The following is a 22,600-nucleotide window of genomic DNA, read 5'->3' on the forward strand; positions in this document are numbered from 1 at the left end:
GATTGAAGCTTATGTATTCATGGTAGGAATGAGCCTGCCCAGGGTTTGTAATAGAAAATTGGAAACTTTTTCTAAAGCCCTACTTCAGCGCCCATCGAGGTCTTTTTTGAATACCAGTTGATTCAAAGTCCTACAGTCTGATTTTCAGAGGTGCCAAACTCCTGCAGTTCCCATTGACTTCAGTAAGAGTTTCCGTTGACTTTATATATTATTAGGGATGCAATGTAACAGGAGAGAGCAAAAGCAGAAATTGCAATTGCACTGGAGACAGAAATCAATGGTCTGTGAATTCCACACTATGAACAGAAATATACATCTGTATGCAGTTTTACAACAGTCACCTACAAGCATAGAAATAGCTGCCAACAAGCAATGTGCAATCTTCTAAGATAGATAGTTACCAACCTTTCCAAAATTTCTGCAGGCTGGTTACCAGGAGACTTGTGACGTTTGACTGATCGTTAGCTAGCTGACCAGTAAATTAAAACCGCACCTGTGCATCCCAGATTTTCTGTCATGAACTTCAGAGTTTATCCCATGATTAGATTCTTTTTAAATGATTTCCCAGAAATGGTCAAATATAAGTCAAAAATAACTATTTCTTTTATGAAACAAGTTATTTTAAAGTAGGGGTGGCCAACCTGAGCTTGAGAAGGAGCCAGCATTTATGAATGTACATTGCCAAAGAGCCACAGTAATACATCAGCAGCCCCCGATCAGCTCCACCTCCCCACCCTGCTCCCAGCACCTCCCCCTCCCTCCCCACACCTCCTGATCAGCTGTTTTGTGCAGGAGGCTCTGGGGGGAGGGAAGGGAGAGGAATGAGGACATGGCAGGCTCAGGGGAGGGGGCAGGAAGATGTGGAGTGGGCGCAGAGCCAGGGGTTGAGCAGTGAGCACTCCCTGGCACACTGGAAAGTTGGCGCCTGTACTCCAGCCCCGGAGTTGGTGCCTATACAAGGAGCCGGTGCCTATACAAGGAGCCATATATTAACTTCTGAAGGGCCGTGTGTGGCTCCGGAGCCACAGGTTGGCCACCCCTGTTTTAAAGAAAAATAACAAAAATTGCTAGACTTGTTACCTTAAAGAGTTTTTGGCTCCTAAAAATTAAAAACAAATCATAATTATTATATCTCTGCCATTAGTCTATTAAATATGTGAAAAGAACTTACCCTCTTTATTTTTTTTCACAGGATGAATATGTTTGATACTAAAGGATGAACTCAAACTAATCCTGGTTTTCATCATTTTACAATCAGCAAATTGTCATTTTGTTATTACATTTTATTTAAAATTAGATTTAAATAGTATAGATTATATTTTTTTTAAATTTCAGTTCTTAACTATTAACATTAATAACTATCCTGAATTAAATTCTTCCCATTAAGAACATAAGAATGGCCACAGTGGGTCAGACCAAAGTTCCATCTAGCCCAGTATCCTATCTTCCGACAGTGGCCAATGCCAGGTGCCCCAGAGGGAATGAACAGAACAGATAATCGTCAAGTGATCCATCCCGTCGCCCATTCCCAGCTTCTGGCAAACAGCAGCTAGGGACACCATCCCTGCCCAGCCTGGCTAATAGTCATTGATGGACCTATCCTCCATGAATTTATCTAATTTTTTCTTGAACCCTGTTATAGTCTTGGCCTTCATAACAACCTCTCGCAAGGAGTTTCACAGGTTGACTGTGCGTTGTGTGAAAAAAAACTTCCTTTTGTTTGTTTTAAACCTGCTGCCTATTAATTTCATTTGGTGACCCCTAGTTCTTGTGTTATGAGAAGTAGTAAATAACACTTCCTTATCTACTTTCTCTAAACCAGTCATGATTTTATAGACCTCTATCATATCCTTCCTTAGTCATCTTTTTTCCTAGCTGAAAAGTCCCAGTCTTATTAATCTCTCCTCATATAGCAGCTGTTCCATACTCCTAATAATTTTTGTTGCCCTTCTTTGAACCTTTTCCAAGTCCAATATATTTTTTTGAGATGAGGCGACCACATCTGCACGCAGTATTCAAGATGTGGGCAAACCATGGATTTATATAGAGGCAATATGATATTTTCTGTCTTATTATCTATCCCTTTCTTAATGATTCTCAACATTCTGTTAGCTTTTTTGATTGCCGCTGCACATTGAGTGGATGTTTTCAGAGAACTATCCACAGTGACTCCAAGATCTCTTTTTTGAGTGGTAACAACTAATTTACACCCCATCATTTTATATGTATAGTTGGGATTATGTTCTCCAATGTGCATTACTTTGCATTTGTCAAAATTGAATTTAATCTGCCATTTTGTTGCCCAGTCACCTAGTTTTGAGAGATCCTTTTGTAGCTCTTCGCAGTCTGCTTGGGACTTAACTATCTTGAATAGTCTTGTGTCATCTGCAAATTTTGCCACCTCACTGTTTACTCCTTTTTCCAGATCATTTATGAATATCTTGAATAGGACTGGGCCCTATACACACCCCTGGGGGACACCAATATTTACCTCTCTCCATTCTGAAAACTGACCATTTATTCCTACCCTTTGTTTCCTATCTTTTAACCAATTACCAGTCCATGAGAGAACCTTCCCTCTTATCCCATGACTGCTTACTTTGCTTAAGAACCTTTGGTGAGGGACCTTGTCAAAGGCTTTCTGAAAATCTAAATACACTGTATCATCTGGATCCCCCTTGTCCACATGCTTATTGACCCCCTCAAAGAATTCTAGTAGATTGGTGAAGCATGATTTCCCTTTACAAAAACCATGTTGACTATTCCCCAACAAATTGTGTTAATCTATGTATCTAATAATTTTGTTCTTTACTATAGTTTCAACCAGTTTGCCTAGTAATGAAGTCAGGCTTAGCAGCCTGTAATTGCCAGGGTCACCTCTGGAGCCCTTTTTAAAAATTTGCATCACATTAGCTATCCTCCAGTCATTTGTACAGAAGGTGATTTAAATGATAGGTTATAGACGACAGTTAGTAGTCCTGCAATTTCACATTTGAGTTCCTTCAAAACTCTTGGGTGAATACCATCTGGTCCTGATCAATTATTGCTGTATCGTTTATCAGTTTGTTCCGTTTGTTTTATTTTTTAACAAGGTAGGTCATCCATCCCCAATCACAATCCATCACTTGACAATCAAACACCTGGGAAAGTATATCTGATTAACACAGTCATCATAGAGAAAACTGATGATGCTGTGTAAACAAGTGTCACATTCATGGCCAAAGCAATGAAATGTTAATGTCTTTCAGGTTAAAAAAAAAATAGGAAACACACAAATATTTTTCCCTTTTTGAATTTGAAACTGATTATACTTATAGATCATGCAACAAAGGGAAGATGAAAGTCAAATGATAAATTCTGTTTGGTAATGTCAAATTCTTACTAACCGAATAATGCCTTTGTGATCCTCCAACTCCCAACCGGCTTTTAATACAAAACTGGACAAAATGCTTGAGAATATGCTAGAGAGAACAATGGGTCTTTATGTCCTTATATGGCTATTACATCTGTAACCTAATGAGTTCTATAATATTGGGAAGAGTTAGCACAGGACTAGACATGTATCTTAGCAGCAAGCCTTTACAAAGACATGGGAAAATTTAGGGTCCTAGTTCTGGTTTCTGTTCATTTCTTGTTTTAAATTCTTCCACACGTTGAAGGGTGACTTTTTTTTTCCATTAGGGGAAGGAAACAAAATAGAGTTTTTCTTCATTTACTAAGGAGACAGCACCTATAAAGTTTAAAAAAAAAACATTCGGGACAGAAAGAATCATAAGCAGGAGACAGATCCGGCAGCAGAAGCTTGTTGTCGCCAATCCCTCAATTTGAGGATGATCTCTACCCCAGATTTACATATGGGTCCTGAGATGACTCAGGAGTCCGATCCTGGAATCACAGCATAAGCTATTAATTTAGCCAGTGACAATGATGGAGCTGCAGCATTCTTCCTCTATCTCTCTTGTGGGTTATGCAGCAGCTGCTCTACACAGTCTGGCATCATGGTTTTCTATATTAACTACTATGCGTAGGTTTGACCCAGGAGGTTGGAAGAAGAGAAGGGGAGGGACTGTACTGATAGCAGCAAGGCTTGCAGCAGTGAATGCTCATTGACTATGACTGATTAAAATACTTTAATTAAGTTGTCAAGAAAGAATAAAGATAATGGGTTTTAGTCATTTCTCACTCAAATGTAACTATTACTAGTATCTCTCTATCTGTTACACAGATCAGGATAGAATAGCCTCTTCACCTGAAGCCAGTATTTCTCATCTTTCACTAGACATTGTGAGTCTATTGCTTGGGCTGTGTTTCTGCCTGATTCTTTTGTTATGAGCTGTTTAGTTCTTTTCGTAGTAATTGGAGCTGTACAATTACTACTTATGATCCATGATTGTATTTTTTACCAATTACCACCCAATAGCAACATTAACAATGCAAGGTTTCCAAGGTACCTCCCAGTTGCTGTTTTAAACAGCATGTATGCCAGTAGGTACCTTATGAGTGACTTGATTTATAATGAATCCAATTCCAGTGGGTGTTAGAGGGCTTATTCCTTCACCCACTTACTTCCCTGGTCCTTCTCGCATGAACAGAGAGCAACAATACCCGAAGTCCAAAGGTGCAAACAATTCGATGTTTATTGGGGTGAACTTCCAGCAAGCATGATTCCAGTTTCCTTCCTTAGTATCCTCCTTCCCAGCTCTGACACCACAGAGCCTTACACCTGTGTCCCTGTTCCCATTCCTACCCTTAGCCAAACATGATTCCAACTTCCTTACTCCCATTCCCTGTTCCCATTTCCCCCTTTAGCAAAACATGATCCCAATTTTCTTACCCCCATTCCCTGTTCCCATCTCCCACTTTAGCAAAACATGATTCCAATTTTCTTACCCCCATTCCCTGTTCCCATCACACACACCCACATGCCCACCCCCACCCACCCCCCGTCACTTCCTCATTGACTACAGATTATATAGTAAAACTTGAGTTCTGCTTAGCTATACCTTAACCAATCATTTTCCTAAAATTTAACTAACCAATCCTAACATATTGTAACATGATTATGTAACCAATTTTATCCCACCACCTTAATTAGTTTACACCCAGCAAAATTAATTATACAGTAGACAGGAACAATCACAGAACCAGACAGAGATTATACAGACAAACAATAGCAAAGTGGGAACTATAATGACAAAACAATACAGAAGTGAGGATTTCACATCCCAGCTATTGATAAGTGAGTTCTCGCCAGACAGGATGCTATCAAACTAAGTTTCCTTTTACATTTTCTAGGCACTTCCCTTTCTCTGGAGGTGATAGGAATACAGGACAGGATTGTATTCCTAACAGCCGAATAGCACCTTATTTCAGTGTGACTAGTTTGGAATGTGAGGATGTGACTGTTTGCTTCCCAGCTTATGGCTGCCTCTGCTGCTTAGCCAAAGGCCTTAGCCTAAGAACAGGGCCTCAGACTGTCACAGTAAGAGAAGGCCCTTACACCAGCAGGCAGTGATTTTGATTCTTCCTTTTATACCTCTATCACTAGCCAAGTGATAAGAATACACCTAAATTCTTAGAGTATAGGCCTTTACAGACAGGCCTGAATATCTATATCCTAACAGTGGGTATCAGTCGATCATACTATGGTTTTTCATTTTAGTTTGAATTAGTTTTGAAAACTTCCTGTGTAATTGGAAGATAGGTTCAAAGACATATAAACCCTTTTCCTGCTTTTCACTGCTAATATGAGGAGGTCATATTTTTCTCCATCTCTGTCTCTTGACTGGCAAATATATCTGTTGGCAAAAGTTGATTCTTCAAGATCAAGGCTGAGATATTGCTCTGTGCTTTGAAGAGGTGTAGCACAGAACTTACAGTCTAGGACAGGGGTGGGCAAACTACGGTCCACAGGCTGGATCCGGCCCCTCAGGGCTTTGGATTTGGGCCATGGGATTGCCTCACGTGGTGCCGCAGGCCCCGCGCCGCTCTCAAAAGCAGCTGGCACCACGTCCCTGGGCGTTGCTCTTGTCTCCAGGCACCGCCCCCCACAGCTCCCATTGGCTGGGAACGGGGAACCATGGCCAATGGGAGCTTTGGGGGAGGTACCTTGAGGCGTAGCAAGGGCAGCGTGCGGAGCCCTGTGCCCCCCCGTCCCTCAGGGGCCACGCAGGGATCTGGTTCCAGCCACTTCCCAGAGCGGCACAGCATGGGGCCAGGACAGGTGTGGAGGGAGCCTGCCCTGGCCCTGGTACGCGCCGCTACCACCCCAGAGCCACTTTCGGTAAGCGGCGCTGGGCTGGAGCATGAAGCCGTCCTGCAGCCTGCCCCCCAACTCCCTGTCCCAAGCCCCCTGCTTGCACCTCACCCCTTCCTGCACCCCAACTCCCTACCCTGAGCCCCTGTTGCACCATGCACCCCTCCTGCACCCCAACCTCCTGCTTTGAGCTCCCTCCCACAGTCCGCACCTCTGCCCTGAGCCCCCTTTACACCCCGCACCCCTCCTCTGCCCCAAACCCTTGCCCTGACCCCATTCCTGCACACTGCACTCCCTCCCGCACCCCTGCCCCAGCCCTACATAGAATTTCCCCATCCAGATGTGGCCTTCAGCCCAAAAAATTTACCCACCCCTGGTCTAGGGGCAGAGGGGCCTGTGGTGGTTTTAAGCCACCTTTGTGTCCCCCTGGTGGTCTGTCTAAGTTATGACAGCCTGTCCCCAGCTGCATGCGAGTTGCAGCACTTCCCAGAATCTCTGTAGTACTACATGCTACAGCTCTGTTCCCAACACACTCTTCCCACCCCCAGCACACCTTCTAAGGCAAGGCCAGTACGGGGGTCCTTGGAAGATAACATACAGCTGCCTTCCTCAGTTCCTAGATCAAAGGAATCCTCCCCCCATGCAGAACTGGTTTTGGAGCCCCTTTACACTCCTCCATTCCTTTTCCCAACAGAGAGGGGGTGAGGATTTCACCAAATGAGTGTGCACTGTATCTGTGGGGGGAGACTCTTATCATAATTTTTATGGGACCAATGTGTGCTAGATACTTTACAGGCACAGATATTTCCTTCAAAGAGTTTACAATCCAAATGTAATTTTTGCTTCTCAGAAGTGCTGAGTGCTTGGAGTTCCCATTGACCTCAGTGTGGTACTTAACATCTCCAAAACTTAGGTCATTTATAGAGGTGCCTAAAAATAGATGGATTAGAGCTTGAAATCTTTGGCATAATCTGACTGAGACATTGACCCGATTGTCATAAATCGTGATATTTTGCTATTCCTGTTATGAAAAACCACGGTTACATGACATAGAATCATAGAATATCAGGGTTGGAAGGGACCTCAGGAGGTCATCTAGTCCAACCCCCTGCTCAAAAGCAGGACCCATCCCCAATTAAATCATCCCAGCCAGGGCTTTGTCAAGCCTGACCTTGAAAACTTCTAAGGAAGGAGATTCCACCACCTCCCTAGGCAACGCATTCCAGTGTTTCACTACCCTCCTAGTGAAAAAGTTTTTCCTAATATCCAACCTAAACCTCCCCCACTGCAACTTGAGACCATTACTCCTCGTTCTGTCCTCTTCCACCACTGAAAATAGTCTAGAACCATCCTCTCTGGAACCACCTCTCAGGTAGTTGAAAGCAGCTATCAAATCCCCCCTCATTCTTCTCTTCCGCAGACTAAACAATCCCAGTTCCCTCAGCCTCTCCTCATAAGTCATGTGTTCCAGACCCGTAATCATTTTTGTTGCCCTTCTCTGGACTCTTTCCAATTTATCCACATCCTTCTTGTAGTGTGGGGCCCAAAACTGGACACAGTACTCCAGATGAGGCCTCACCAATGTCGAATAGAGGGGGATGATCACGTCCCTCGATCTGCTCGCTATGTCCGTACTTATACATCCCAAAATGCCATTGGCCTTCTTGGCAACAAGGGCACACTGCTGACTCATATCCAGCTTCTCGTCCACTGTCACCCCTAGGTCCTTTTCTGCAGAACTGCTGCCTAGCCATTTGGTCCCTAGTCTGTAGCTGTGCATTGGGTTCTTCCGTCCTAAGTGCAGGACCCTGCACTTATCCTTATTGAACCTCATCAGATTTCTTTTGGCCCAATCCTCCAATTTGTCTAGGTCCCTCTGTATCCTATCCCTGCCCTCCAGCGTATCTACCACTCCTCCCAGTTTAGTATCATCTGCAAATTTGCTGAGAGTGCAATCCACACCATCCTCCAGATCATTTATGAAGATATTGAACAAAAACGGCCCAGGACCGACCCCTGGGGCACTCCACTTGACACCGGCTGCCAGCTAGACATGGAGCCATTTATCACTACCCGTTGAGCCCGACAATCTAGCCAACTTTCTACCCACCTTATAGTACATTCATCCAGCCCATACTTCTTTAACTTGCTGACAAGAATACTGTGGGAGACCGTGTCAAAAGCTTTGCTAAAGTCAAGATACAATACATCCACTGCTTTCCTTTCATCCACAGAACCAGTAATCTCATCATAGAAGGCGATTAGATTAGTCAGGCATGACCTTCCCTTGGTGAATCCATGCTGATTGTTCCTGATCACTTTCCTCTCATGTAAGTGCTTCAGGATTGATTCTTTGAGGACCTGCTCCATGATTTTTCCGGGAACTGAGGTGAGGCTGACTGGCCTGTAGTTCCCAGGATCCTCCTCCTTCCCTTTTTCAAAGATTGGCACTACATTAGCCTTTTTCCAGTCATCCGGGACTTCCCCCGTTCGCCACGAGTTTTCAAAGATAATGGCCAATGGCTCTGCAATCACAGCCGCCAGTTCCTTTAGCACTCTCTGATGCAACTCGTCCGGCCCCATGGACTTGTGCACGTCCAGCTTTTGTAAATAGTCCCTAACCACCTCTTTCTCCACAGAGGGCTGGCCATCTATTCCCCATGTTGTGATGCCCAGCGCAGCAGTCTGGGAGCTGACCCTGTTCGTGAAGACAGAGGCAAAAAAAGCATTGAGTACATTAGCTTTTTCCACATCCTCTGTCACTAGGTTAGCCTCCCTCATTCATCAAGGGGCCCACACTTTCCTTGGCTTTCTTCTTGTTGCCAACATACCTGAAGAAACCCTTCTTGTTACTCTTAACATCTCTCGCTAGCTGCAGCTCCAGGTGCGATTTGGCCCTCCTAATTTCATTCCTACATGCCCGAGCAATATTTTTATTAACAATCTAAAGTGAATGTGAGCTTTTTTCTAATCTCCTCCTTAATTGCATTGTCATTCATTAGTACTTCATGTCGGTAACTGCCATTTAAAAAGTCAGCATTTTTCAACACTTCCCACACAGTGGTATCTTTATCCATGTTTTTGCCTTAGACTGAGAATAGGTAATAGCTCTGGTAGATATATCTCATGGCACATGTTGACTTTGGAACAATAACCATTGTTCATAATTCTGTGCAGAAAAAAAGGGTATTTGGGATCGAATTTTAAATGTGTAACAGGTGTATCTGATTGGCTTTCAGCAGTAGTTCTGAAAGCACTTCACAATCTATGAGAGCTAGATGGTGGGTATTAATTTATTTATTTATTAATAGCCAGTTGCATATGTACATGTGTCATAAATATAAAGGGAAGAGTAAACCCCTTTAAAATCCCTCCTGGCCAGAGGAAAACTCCTCTCACCTGTAAAGGGTTAAGAAGCTAAAGGTAATCTCACTGTCACCTGACCAAAATGACCAATGAGGAGACAAGATACTTTCAAAAGCGGGGAGGAGGGAGAGAAACAAAGGGTCTCTGTCTGCCTTTATGGGTTTTTTTTGCCGGGGATAGACCAGGAATGGAGTCTTAGAACTTTTAGTAAGTAATCTAGCTAGGTATGTGTTAGATTATGATTTCTTTAAATGGCTGAGAAAAGAATTGTGCTGAATAGAATAACTATTTCTGTCTGTGTATCTTTTTTGTAACTTAAGGTTTTGCCTCGAGGGATTCTCTATGTTTTGAATCTAATTCCCCTGTAAGGTATCTACCATCCTGATTTTACAGAGGGGATTTCTTTACTTCTATTTACTCCTATTTCTATTAAAAGTCTTCTTGTAAGAAAACTGAATGCTTTTTCATTGTTCTCAGATCCAAGGGTTTGGGTCTGTAGTCACCTAGGCAAATTGGTGAGGCTTTTTTACCAAACCTTGTCCAGGAAGTGGGGTGCAAGGTTTTGGGAAGTATTTGTGGGGAAAGACGTTTCCAAACAGCTCTTCCCCAGTAACCAGTATTTGTTTGGTGATGGTAGCGGCCAATCCAAGGACAAAGGGTGGAATATTTTGTACCTTGGGGAAGTTTTGACCTAAGCTGGTAAAGAGAAGCTTAGGAGGTTTTCATGCAGGTCCCCACATCTGTACCCTAGAGTTCAGAGTGGGGGAGGAACCTTGACAACATGGTTCACCTCTTTACCCAATTTATATGTACTATTAATGGGGTTTGCAAGCAGAAAGGGTGCGTGTTTGTTTTTAACTATGTAACTATTCCTCCTATATTTACATATTTGGATCTGGGTGTTGATTTTTGTCAGTGATTTTGAGGTAAAGGTTTTTCATTGAAAAACCAGGAGCTGGATTATCTGATCACTGAGAGGGACTAAGAGGTCAGAATCTTGCTGAAACTACCAAATTAAGAATCCCACTTCCAATGAAAGGAAATTTTCAGCTGGTGTAAAGCCAGCAGTGCCCACTCCTGTGCCAAACATTCTCCATGTTGGGTTTGGGAGAGAGAGCTCCATTATGCTAATTCACAGTTGCAATTCAGAGTAGTCCAAAGGCTGCTCTAAGTTACATGGAGCAGTTTTAGAATCACATCCCTACTTGGCCCCAGATCTTTTCACTTTTTCATACTATTATACCATGCTTTTATTTGCAATTTTTTGAAATAGTTTTCTGAATTTTGTTTTCTTGTTTGTTTGTTTTTTTAGCGCATACACGAGTAATAATCCATGGGTGAAACTAGGGACAGTCATGCTATCGAGATGCCCAACTGAGCAAAAAGAGAATATGGGAAATGAAATTTTGAAGATCTGTCGTTCTTTGTATGAGACTAAGCACATGCTCCCCGTAGAGGTGAGTTGTAACTTCAAGTACCTTGCAGATATACCTGCACCTTGTACAGTGGATGCAGTATCACTATTAAAGCTCCTTATATAGCTTCACTGGCCGCACTTGAGTACTATTTGGCAAAAACTATTAAAGATAAACACCAGTAACTTGCCACTTCTTAAACATAGAAAGTTGTCCATGAGGAGGTTCTGAAATATTTGGGCTTTAATTAGCTTTTATTTTACAAGCAGTTCTTCTTTACAAGTACTCTAGTATTCCCTCTTCCTAAATTAATTATGTGTATTCTCTTCCATACAAGCCTCTCTTATGTCCCAAAGTGCCACAGCATCTCATACTGATGCATCATAGCCTAACCATACCAGGTTTAAAAAAATGATTAAAAATCTTCACACTTCTCTGGAATTATTCCCAGACATCTTCTTTTATTATCCTGATTCATCGTTTACAGTGAGATTCACATAACCACAGTCTTTGTTCCTGAAAATAGCCAACATGAAAATTATGTGCAGTGTAATGGAAACGGATCAGAGGCTTCTTTTCACTTTAATACAAAACCAAGAAGTCTCTTGTAGAATTTGAAGGGCAATACATTGTAAAACAAATGGGACACTTGTATTTATGCAGCTTAAAACCCACTTCTGGGACTTGCTGCCAAAAGAAGTCAGTAAAGCAGAGTGCCAAATATATTTTGTGGAGAGAGCCAAATTTAATTTTTAATTACAGTGCATGGGATAGACAAAGGGCCCGATGGTCATCATGAGTAATACTTTATATCACAAGTAGTTCTGATCAAAACCAGTGGGATTACTCCTGCAGGAAGGTACTATTCAATCTGATTAAGGGTGGCCAAACCAAAGTTAAGGTCCTAGGGTGGAATTTTCTAAAACATCTAAGTGACTTATGAACACAAATGTAATAGAAAATCAGGGTTCTACCACAGCAGATCTCCTCCTGATAGGAGGGTTACGCCAAGGTCAAACATCGATCATCTCTTTTTAGTTAATAAAGTTACTGTTGAATTCAGCATCAGTAAGGCCTGGTCTGTGCACAGTTTTTATACTGGTATGACTGTTTCAGTTAGAGGTGCAATTTTTTACCAATATAATTATACCAGTACAACCCTTAGTATGTGCATGTTATACCTTGTATAAAAGTGTCTTTATATTAGTGTAGCTTATTCTCCTCTCCATACGGAAATAAAGTGCCTTTATACTGATATAACACACTAGGAGGCTGAACTGCTTTAACTGTATCAGCATAGTTAAAAACAACATAACTTTTGTGCATAGCAGTTAAAGCAGTACAACTTTTGTGTATACAAACCTTTACTGTGGAAAAAGTAATGTAGGGTAATTTAAGAACCATTGCTAAAACTATTTGATCAAAACTTGCATTTTGCAGAATCTGTCACTGGAGCCTATTAAATACTTTGAGTGGCGAGAGAAGCATAGATCAGCTGCTTCTTTTAAAAAAAGATTGGCTAACTTTGACCACCAGTAGCATTTGTGGGTCTGAAGTCTAAAGACAATAATTGAAAAGGCATTTAAATGTCAGGATGTTCACTGATGACCGGGATGTTCACTGAGGTCAGGAAGAAATCTTTCTCTAAAGACACCATAATTGCAGGATTGCTGGAGGAACCAACTAGGAGCCATGCTCCTCTTGACCTGCTGCTCACAAACAGGGAAGAATTGGTAGGGGAAGTAGAAGTGGGTGGCAACCTGGGCAGCAGTGACCATGAGATGGTCGAGTTCAGGATCCTGACAAAAGGAAGAAAGGAGAGCAGCAGAATACAGACCCTGGATTTCAGAAAAGCAGACTTCGACTCCCTCAGGGAATGGATGGGCAGGATCCCCTGGGAGGCTTATATGAGAGGGAAAGGAGTCCTGGCTGTATTTTAAAGAAGCCTTATTGAGGGTGCAGGAAGAAACTATCCCGATGTACAGAAGGAATAGCAAATATGGTAGGTGACGAGCTTGGCTTAACAGTGAAATCTTCGGTGAGCTTAAACACAAAAAGGAAGCTTTCAAGAAATGGAAACTTGGACAGATGACAAGGGAAGAGTATAAAAATATTGCTCGAACATGCAGAGGTGTACTCAGGAAGGCCAAAGCACAATTGGAGTTGCACCTAGCAAGGGATGTGAAGAGTAACAAGAAGGGTTTCTACAGGTATGTTAGCAACAAGAAGGTGGTCAGGAAAAGTGTGGGACCCTTACTGAATGGGGGAGGCAACCTAATGACAGATGATGGAAAAAACTGAAGTACTCAATGTTTTTTTGCCTCGGACTTCACAGACGAGATCAGCTCCCAGACTGCTGCAATGGGCAGCACAGTATGGGGAGAAGGTGACCAGCACTCAGTGGTGAAAGAACAGGTTAAGAACTATTTAGAAAAGCTAGACATGCCCAAGTCTATGGGGCCGGATCTAATGCATCCGAGGGTGCTAAGGGAGTTGGCTGATGTGATTGCAGAGCCATTGGCCATTATCTTTGAAAACTCGAGGCAATCCAAAGGGGGGGGGGTATTGGACAATTGGAAAAAGGCAAATATAGTGCCCATCTTTAAAAAAGGGAATAAGGAGAATCTGGGGAACTAGGAGAAGGAGAAATGGTCTCAAGTTGCAGTGGGGAAGGTCTAGGTTGGATATTAGGAAAAACTATTTCACTAGGAGGGTGGTGAAGCACTGGAATGGGTTACATAGGTAGGTGGTGAATCTCCATCCTGAGAGGTTTTTAAGACCCATCTTGACAAAGCCTTGGCTGGGATGATTTAGTTGGGGTTCATCCTGCTTAGAGGATTGGACTGGATGACCTCCTGAGGTCTCTTGCAACCCTAAACTTGTATGATTGTCACTTCTGAGTCTTATGCCTCCAGGAGTGAAGATCTTAAGAGCTAGTAGACTTTCTTGCATGGCTCATGCTGAATGAAGAACACCCAGGTGTGAGAATTTTATGTGAAATTACAGTAGCAAAATTTACAAAGTGATTTTCCCTTCCTTCTGCACCAGTGCATATACAGTACAGCATTGATCAAATTGGCTAAGTGGGTTAAAAAAAATCCTGCCTTTCACTGATGGCAACAACTAGTACCGGAAGCATATACTAGATGTAGAAGGCCTTGTAATGGCAACTTATAGTTTTTAATCAAATATGGTACTAGCATTACATTCAGAAATCCAGCTAAGGTTGTGTCTGTGTTTTCATTTTGTATTTCAACTGTAACTGTTTGCTCTTGGCTAAACCTCAGAATGCAAAGTCAGTAGTTCAAGAACAATCTTCTTATACAAATAATCATAAAATGTGTGTGGATGTTCTTGAATTATGTTTAAAAAAAACTCAAACATGTGTCTTTAAACATAAAATGTTCCAGGTTAGATATAGCCATTCCATAATGTAGGATAAGCTTCTTTAGAACCCAATTCAGGCACTGAAGCATGTACTTAACTTAAAGCACTTGAGTATTCCCACTGGGATATAAGCATGGGCTTAACATTAAGCATTTGCTTCAGTGCTTGGCTGAATTGGGACCTTAATTTTTAAGAAGGGTGTATTATTACTTCTATCTAAAATACATAAATAGTACCATTTTAAAATTAGTTGAATATGTATATTTGTATTACCAAGATTAATACTCCCAATGATTAAGGTACTAAATATGGCTTTACATTAAAGACTAACTATAAGGAATTATTGGGGCTTATATGTAATTCTTTTCAGCACCATGTGGTATTCTATGTAAAATTTTGCAAAGGATGCAAGTTGATAATAAACATTTTTGTAGCTAAAATACCTGTTTGACCTGAAATTTATTTGTTGCAAAAATACTAATGTTAATACCTACATTAACTGCATTTTCAAATTGACATAATCTGATGGCATTTTTTCTGTAATATTTTAAATCACTTCAATAAGAAAGCAAATTGTAATTCAGCAGTTCAGTGTTTTAAAAACACCTTTTCATTTTCCTAGTCATTTGCTTTCCTAGTTATTTCCTAGAAATGCTCACTGTACCTAATTATGTTTAACAGTGCACTTAAATCATCTGCCTTTCCTTCTCTCCTCCTACTACCTTAAGGTACAAAAATGTGATTTTTTTTTGGGGGGGGGGGGGAATTCTTTTGAAAGCTTTTTTTATAGTTATATGTTGTTCCCTATGGCACTGCTTCTTCTCTTATGGTTTTGATGGGTTTTCAGATATCAAATGTTACCAGAACTATAAACTTGCTGTTACACTCAGGTTGTGCATCCTACAACCCTCAAAATTTATTTTTCCTAACATAAAGGGGTATCCATGGTGATAAATTGTGCTTTCCAGGCACAGAGGGACTTGTAGAATTATAAATTGCTAAGTTTGCATTCTGTAATCTCCTTAGTATGTTGCTGTTTGGCAGAAATGAAGGAGAAAATCAAAATATCAAAGGCTTAATGGGTGTAATATTTTTAATTTTGCCTCACCCTTTATAGTCTTTTCAATATTGCTCTTCACCTGTTCCTGTAATGTTAGTTCTCAATGAAAGCAAAGCCTGTCAACTGCAGACTTAGCCATTGCTTAAGTTGATAAACACTTATGACACACTTCTGTCTATTCTTTGGCAACAAAAGACAAAATCTCCTCAGTGTGTTACAAACCTTTTGTTTTCTCGTTAGGCTCACCAACTTCTGCTTAGCTGCAATAATAAAAAAAAAATGTTTTACTTGATATCCTAAGGAGAAGTTTAGTTGATAGCAAAGTGTACCAGGTTCTCAACTTTTGTCTGCTGAACTGCAGTGCAGGCAACTGGTGAATGCATTTGGAAGATGTTTTGCTCGTAGTCCTGTGTCTGCTGTTTTTTGTGTGTAAACTCTTTCCTGATTGGAGCTTTGCTGGTGATGTGCTAGTGTAGACGAGACAAAGACGTTTTTACTACTGTGTCATTTAGTCCGGCTCTGAACAGTGGAAGTTTGCAAGATTTTTTGATAACTACCATGAACTTTACCAAGCACAGTGTAATTTTATAGTTATGTTGCATTCTGAGGTATGCATCACAATTAAATTAATATTTTGCTGTCAGAAATGCAGTTGAGGGGGGTAACTGAAGAGTGCCTGAATTATCTGAAAACAAATTGGCTGGGAAAAAAGATGTCAGTAGATACCGTACTTTAAGATCTCAATCCGTAACAGCAATCTCATGTATGTAATATGTATATAATACTCCAATTTATCATTTTCCATTTTTTTTTAAGTTAGAGGTTATATAACTACCCCAAGGGTGTGACTACATTTATCAGCACCTTTCGGGCACCAGATTAATCAAATTTGAACTTAAATGGTAAAAATTAAACATTTGAGTTCCCTTTTTACATTGTAAGCTCTTTGGGGCAGGTGCAATGTCTTTAAGTGTTTTTCTGAAGCACAGAGCATGTCTGTGGATGTCTAAAATGATATTGTAATAATATCTATGTTATATAATGCACAGACTAACCAGATGGAGTACTGTTGTTGTGTGATTTCCCTAATTGTTCTCACTAGAAACAAAGTATAGCGGGGAGGGATACAAGTAAACTATATCTTTGAACCTGGTCACTCTGGACAAGTTAGTTTGTTGTTCATAAAGGGAAAGTTATCATTTATTTTTGAGGTAAAGTAATCCCTTTTTAAAATGGGTCAGTAATTCATTTATACACCATAGTAGATGAATATATAAGATACATGTGTAAGATAAAGACTAATAAAGGTTCACATTGTTACTAACCAGAGTAGACCTAGATAAGGGTTTGGAAGTAATCCTACTCGGTGTTTTATTTTTTTAAGCATCATTTTCTGTTGCCAGCCTCAGTATGAGGACACACTATACCAAAATTGTAATGCCAGATAGTTCATGCAGGATAATAAAACATGGAAACTCATATTAAAATGGAGAAACTAATATATTGCATCAGAGCTCAGTAACAGACATTTGACAAGATTTTTGGGATAGCTTTACAGTGCTGGACTCTGATATAAGGAGCTGTTATATTCCTTCTTTATTTTATTCCACCTTTATGACTATATAACTGAGTTACAGAAATGTCATAGATGTGTTACCTTACATCTTATAAAAAGAACAGGAGTACTTATGGCACCTTAGAGACTAACAAATTTATTAGAGCATAAGCTTTCGTGGGCTACAGCCCACTTCATCGAATGCATAGAATGCAACATATAGTAATTTTCAGAGTAACAGCCGTGTTAGTCTGTATTCGCAAAAAGAAAAGGAGTACTTGTGGCACCTTAGAGACTAACCAATTTATTTGAGCATGAGCTTTCGTGAGCTACAGCTCACTTCGTCGGATGCATACTGTGGAAACTGCAGAAGACATTATATATACACAGAGACCATGAAATAATACCTCCTTCCACCCCACTCTCCTGCTGGTAATAGCCCATCCAAAGTGACCACTCTCTTTAAAATGTGTATGATAATCAAGGTGGGCCATTTCCAGCACAAATCCAGGTTTTCTCACCCTCCCCCCACCCCCCTCCAAAAACCACACACACAAACTCACTCTCCTGCTGGTAATAGCTCATCCAAAGTGACCACTCTCCCCACAATGTGCATGATAATCAAGGTGGGCCATTTCCAGCACAAATACAGGTTTTCTCACCCCCCCACCCCATACACACACAAAGTCACTCTCCTGCTGGTAATAGCTCATCCAAAGTGACCACTCTCCCTACAATGTGCATGATAATCAAGGTGCGCCATTTCCAGCACAAATCCAGGCTTTCTCACCCGCATGGCCCCACAGTATGCCAACATTTTTATGGCTGACTTAGAACAACGCTTCCTCAGCTCTCGTCCCCTAACGCCCCTACTCTACTTGCACTATATTGATGACATCTTCATCATCTGGACCCATGGAAAAGAAGCCCTTGAGGAATTCCACCATGATTTCAACAATTTCCATCCCACCATCAACCTCAGCCTGGTCCAGTCCACACAAGAGATCCACTTCCTGGACACTACAGTGCTAATAAACAACGGTCACATAAACACCACCCTATACCGGAAACCTACTGACCGCTATTCCTACCTACATGCCTCCAGCTTTCACCCTGACCACACCACACGATCCATCGTCTACAGCCAAGCTCTGTGATACAACCGCATTTGCTCCAACCCCTCAGACAGAGACAAACACCTACGAGATCTCTATCAAGCATTCTTACAACTACAGACAGCCCCCCAACCTGAAGCAAATACTCACCAACAACCACATACCACACAACAGAACCACTAACCCAGGAACCTATCCTTGCAACAAAGCCCGTTGCCAACTGTGCCCACATATCTATTCAGGGAACACCATCAAAGGGCCTAATAACATCAGCCACGCTATCAGAGGCTCGTTCACCTGCACATCCACCAATGTGATATATGCCATCATGTGCCAGCAATGCCCCTCTGCCATGTACATTGGTCAAACTGGACAATCTCTACGTAAAAGAATAAATGGACACAAATCAGATGTCAAGAATTATAACATTCATAAGCCAGTCGGAGAACACTTCAATCTCTCTGGTCACGCAATCACAGACATGAAGGTCGCTATCTTACAACAAAAAAACTTCAAATCCAGACTCCAGCGAGAAACTGCTGAACTGGAATTCATTTGCAAATTGGATACTATTAATTTAGGCTTAAATAGAGACTGGGAGTGGCTAAGTCATTATGGAAGGTAGTCTATTTCCCCTTGTTTTTTTCTACACCCCCCCCCGACGTTCTGGTTAAACTTGGATTTATGCTGGAAATGGCCCACCCTGATTATCATGCACATTGTAAGGAGAGTGGTCAGTTTGGATGAGCTATTGCCAGCAGGAGAGTGAGTTTGTGTGTGTGGGGGGGGGGTGAGAAAACCTGGATTTGTGCTGGAAATGGCCCACCTTCATTATCATACACATTTTAAAGAGAGTGGTCACTTTGGATGGGCTATTACCAGCAGGAGAGTGAGTTTGTGTTGGGGGGGGGCGGAGGGTGAGAAAACCTGGATTTGTGCTGGAAATGGCCCAACTTGATGATCACTTTAGATAAGCTATTACCAGCAGGAGAGTGGGGTGGAAGGAGGTATTATTTCATGGTCTCTGTGTATATATAATGTCTTCTGCAGTTTCCACAGTATGCATCCGATGAAGTGAGCTGTAGCTCACGAAAGCTCATGCTCAAATAAATTGGTTAGTCTCTAAGGTGCCACAAGTACTCCTTTTCTTTTAACATATAGTAAGATATAGATATATATACACATATATATGTACACATACAGATAAGTTGGAAATTACCATACAAACTGTGAGAGGCTAATCAGTTAAGATGAGCTATTATCAGGGGGAGAAAAAAACTTTTGTAGTGATAATCAGGATGGCCCATGTAGACAGTTGATAAGAAGGTGTGAGGATACTTAACTTAAGGAAATAGATTCAATATGTGTAATGACCCAGCCACTCCCAGTCTCTCTATTCAAACCCAAGTTAATGGTATCTAGTTTGCATATTAGTTCAAGCTCAGCAGTTTCTCATTGGAGTCTGTTTTTGAAGCCTTTGGTTACAAAATTGCCACCCTTAAATCTTCTATTGAGTGGCCAGAGAGGTTGAAGTGTTCTCCTACTGGTTTGTATGGTAACTTCCAACTTATCTGTTTGTGTATGTGTGTGTATATATATATATATATATATATATATCTTATTATATGTTCCATTCTATGCATCTGATGAAGTGGGCGGTAGCCCACGAAAGCTTATGCTCTAATAAATTTGTTAGTCTCTAAGGTGCCACAAGTACTCCTTTTTTGCGATACAGACTAACACGGCTGCTACTCTGAAACCTTACATCTTGCAGTTTCCAGTGTTTCAGTGACCACAGCAAAAGTATTAGTCCCACAGAGAGCAGTGATTGCGCCATACTTCTTTCAGTAAAACTCTGTGAGGGTTGTAATAAGTATTCAGTGCTTGCCTTGTTTCTCAAACATTCTACTTACATCCCTGTACTACATCCTTTTTTAATTTGTGCTTTCAAGTTTCCAAACCGGCTTCTTTCCACTGGGAAATTCATTTGTTTTAAAAGTTTTATTTCCATTTTGCATTTCACACAAGGTTTTTCATAAAATTTTGTGTGCATAATGTTACTAAGTATCTCCTGAGTTTTGACAGTCTGGGGTTACTTTTTGTTTTCAGTGTACAAAGGAATTATGTTTGCTGCTGCTTAACCAGTCTCTCCTGCTGCCATCCCTGAAACTGCTAGTAGAAAGCAAAGACCAAGATCTGCATGCATTGGCACTGGAGCAGATAACAGCTGTTGCTAAGGTATGAGCAGTTCAATTAACTATCCTTCATAGTTTCAGGTAATAAAATAGCTTTTTTATCTTCATGTAGGAAGTAGAGTCTCTTGAGTGTGTTGTCATTATTAAGATTTTCTAAAGTTATTTTGTCTTCAGCCATAGGGCTGATAAAGATCCTTTATACATTCAGAAGAACCCACAAACGCTGTTAATTTTAATTATCTGGCTACCCATTTGTAAGTTAATGTGGTGGAACAGAAACTGCTATGTTTTACAAAGTACATTTTTTGTAGGTCTTCATGTTTTAGTTCTTTTAAAATAACTTAATCCATAATATTGCATAAAACTTGCAATGGCCCACTGCTGTAGACTCTTCCATACACATGGTGGGATTGTTTATTCCTGTGGAGTTTATTTTGCAAATAATCGAATTTATATTAACAGAGTCACTTCTAACTTCCCTGAAAATTCAATCTTGTTGATGCTGATGTACATTTTTCACACACAACACAAGGATTTAATCTCACTCTAAGTGCAAATTTCAGTTCAATTTAAACTATAGCATTGACCAACACATCAGTAATGCCTCTAAACCATCAAATTTTGTTTCTGTTTAATTCCTAATGAGAATCTGGGATGGTGGGATATCTTATGTATCTTAATGCTTAACTCTTTTTGCTATCCCCAAAGTAAGTGTATGTCTGTCAATCATATGTATATATCTGAAAAAGTAGGTAAGCAACTGTGTGACACAAAGCAAAAATTTAATCAAGGAGTTCTTGTAAATGCTTAATCTCTCAAACTCATGAAACTATCATACTAGAAGAAGCTTTATCATCAAATCCCAAGATTAATTTTCTTAGCATATCATTTTTGCTTAACTTTCTTTTTTGTAACATCAGGTTACAACAAAAGACAGACAAAAACCAAAATCATGAATCTGTCAATGCCCAAATTTGTTTTTGTGAGTGTAATGCGGCTCGCCGGGGCTCAACCCTCTCCAGGACGGCAGGGAGCTACACCAGCTCATGACACACGGATATTGTTTGGGGAAATTAGTCTGACCGCGGGAGTCTCCCTCAGTGGCCCTTATGACAACTGAAACAAGCACCGTAAGCCCAGACCCTAGGTCAGGGCGGGGCAACAATAAGTCAAGTGTTCAGGCCCTCTGGCAGGAGCTGAACAAACAGTTCAATAGTAGCAGGCCAGGCCCTGGATCAGGGTGAGGCAACCAAGTCAGTAGCTCAGGCCCTCAGGCAGGGGCTGAGAAAACAGTTAAATGTTAGCAGGCCCAGGCCTCTAAAGGACCTGGAAGAGGGGGAGACTGCCACCCACAAGTGGTGGGGTGGGACGCAGGTCCTCCCACTCCACTGTGCTCAGAGCTCCCTAGCTCCGCCCACTCAGGCACCCGGATGGGCTCATCCCTCTCCGGGGCAACAGGGAGCTACACTGGCTCACTACAGTGAGGAAAAAGGTTGATTGAGAATCAAAAACCTATATCCAAACTTGCTCCTATCATTGTCATTTTCAGCTCAGTCTCTTCTTGCTTTCAATCCATTTTTGGTTTAAATCCATTTTTCAGTTCTTGTTTAAAAGTACCTAAGTTTCCAAGGTCAGTTAATAAGATTTCAGAAACAAAATCCTTGTAAGATTTACATAAAAAGTTTCTTTGTGAAGTGTTTGTAGTCTATGAACCCATACATAGACAAAGACTGACTTGCTTTTGTTAAAATCACTAAAATATATTTTTAAAAAACCCTGTAATCTTCATTTCAAAGATACAAAACCCATTGATGTAATTGAAAAAATACTTATTTAGTTGCTGTGTATGTCCATCAGGTTATTAGTGAGAGTATAACAGAAGGATGTAGAACCCAGTATTCACAATACCTCGTAATTTTCTACTCCTCAGTTTCCCTCAGCCTTATAATGCTTTCAGGGGATAGAAATTGCCAGGGTATGTGCTGGAACATGATGCGAAGCTGCAGTTAGAAGTGAAAAAGGCTAAATTTTCTATGCCAGATGTGACAAAAATCTGCCCGCCACAGAAAATATAATAAACAATAACAAATTTTTCACAATTTCCATTGTTGCCATAACCTGCAGAAACCAGGACTTATTGTTAAGGAGATCTGATAGGTTTTATGGAAAACTGGCTATTGGAACTTTCAAAATACATCATACAAGAAGGTTCATGTGGAATGAACTTTCTGTATGCTTTTAAGGAGAGCTA

General features: G+C 41.0%; 1 protein-coding gene across 2 annotated transcripts in view; it reads left to right on the forward strand.

The window, feature by feature from the left end:
- The window catches only part of NBAS (NBAS subunit of NRZ tethering complex), a 409,249-nt gene that overhangs the window by 373,404 nt on the left and 13,245 nt on the right, over window positions 1–22,600 (forward strand). For both annotated transcript variants that reach the window (XM_077812510.1, XM_077812511.1), the window contains 2 exons: window positions 10,935–11,079; window positions 20,264–20,392. In XM_077812510.1, the coding sequence (XP_077668636.1) occupies window positions 10,935–11,079; window positions 20,264–20,392 (274 nt within the window). The remainder of the gene's footprint in view (window positions 1–10,934; window positions 11,080–20,263; window positions 20,393–22,600) is intronic.

The sequence above is a fragment of the Eretmochelys imbricata genome, chromosome 3 (assembly GCF_965152235.1).
Source record: "Eretmochelys imbricata isolate rEreImb1 chromosome 3, rEreImb1.hap1, whole genome shotgun sequence".
NCBI classification, from domain to species: Eukaryota; Metazoa; Chordata; order Testudines; family Cheloniidae; genus Eretmochelys; species Eretmochelys imbricata.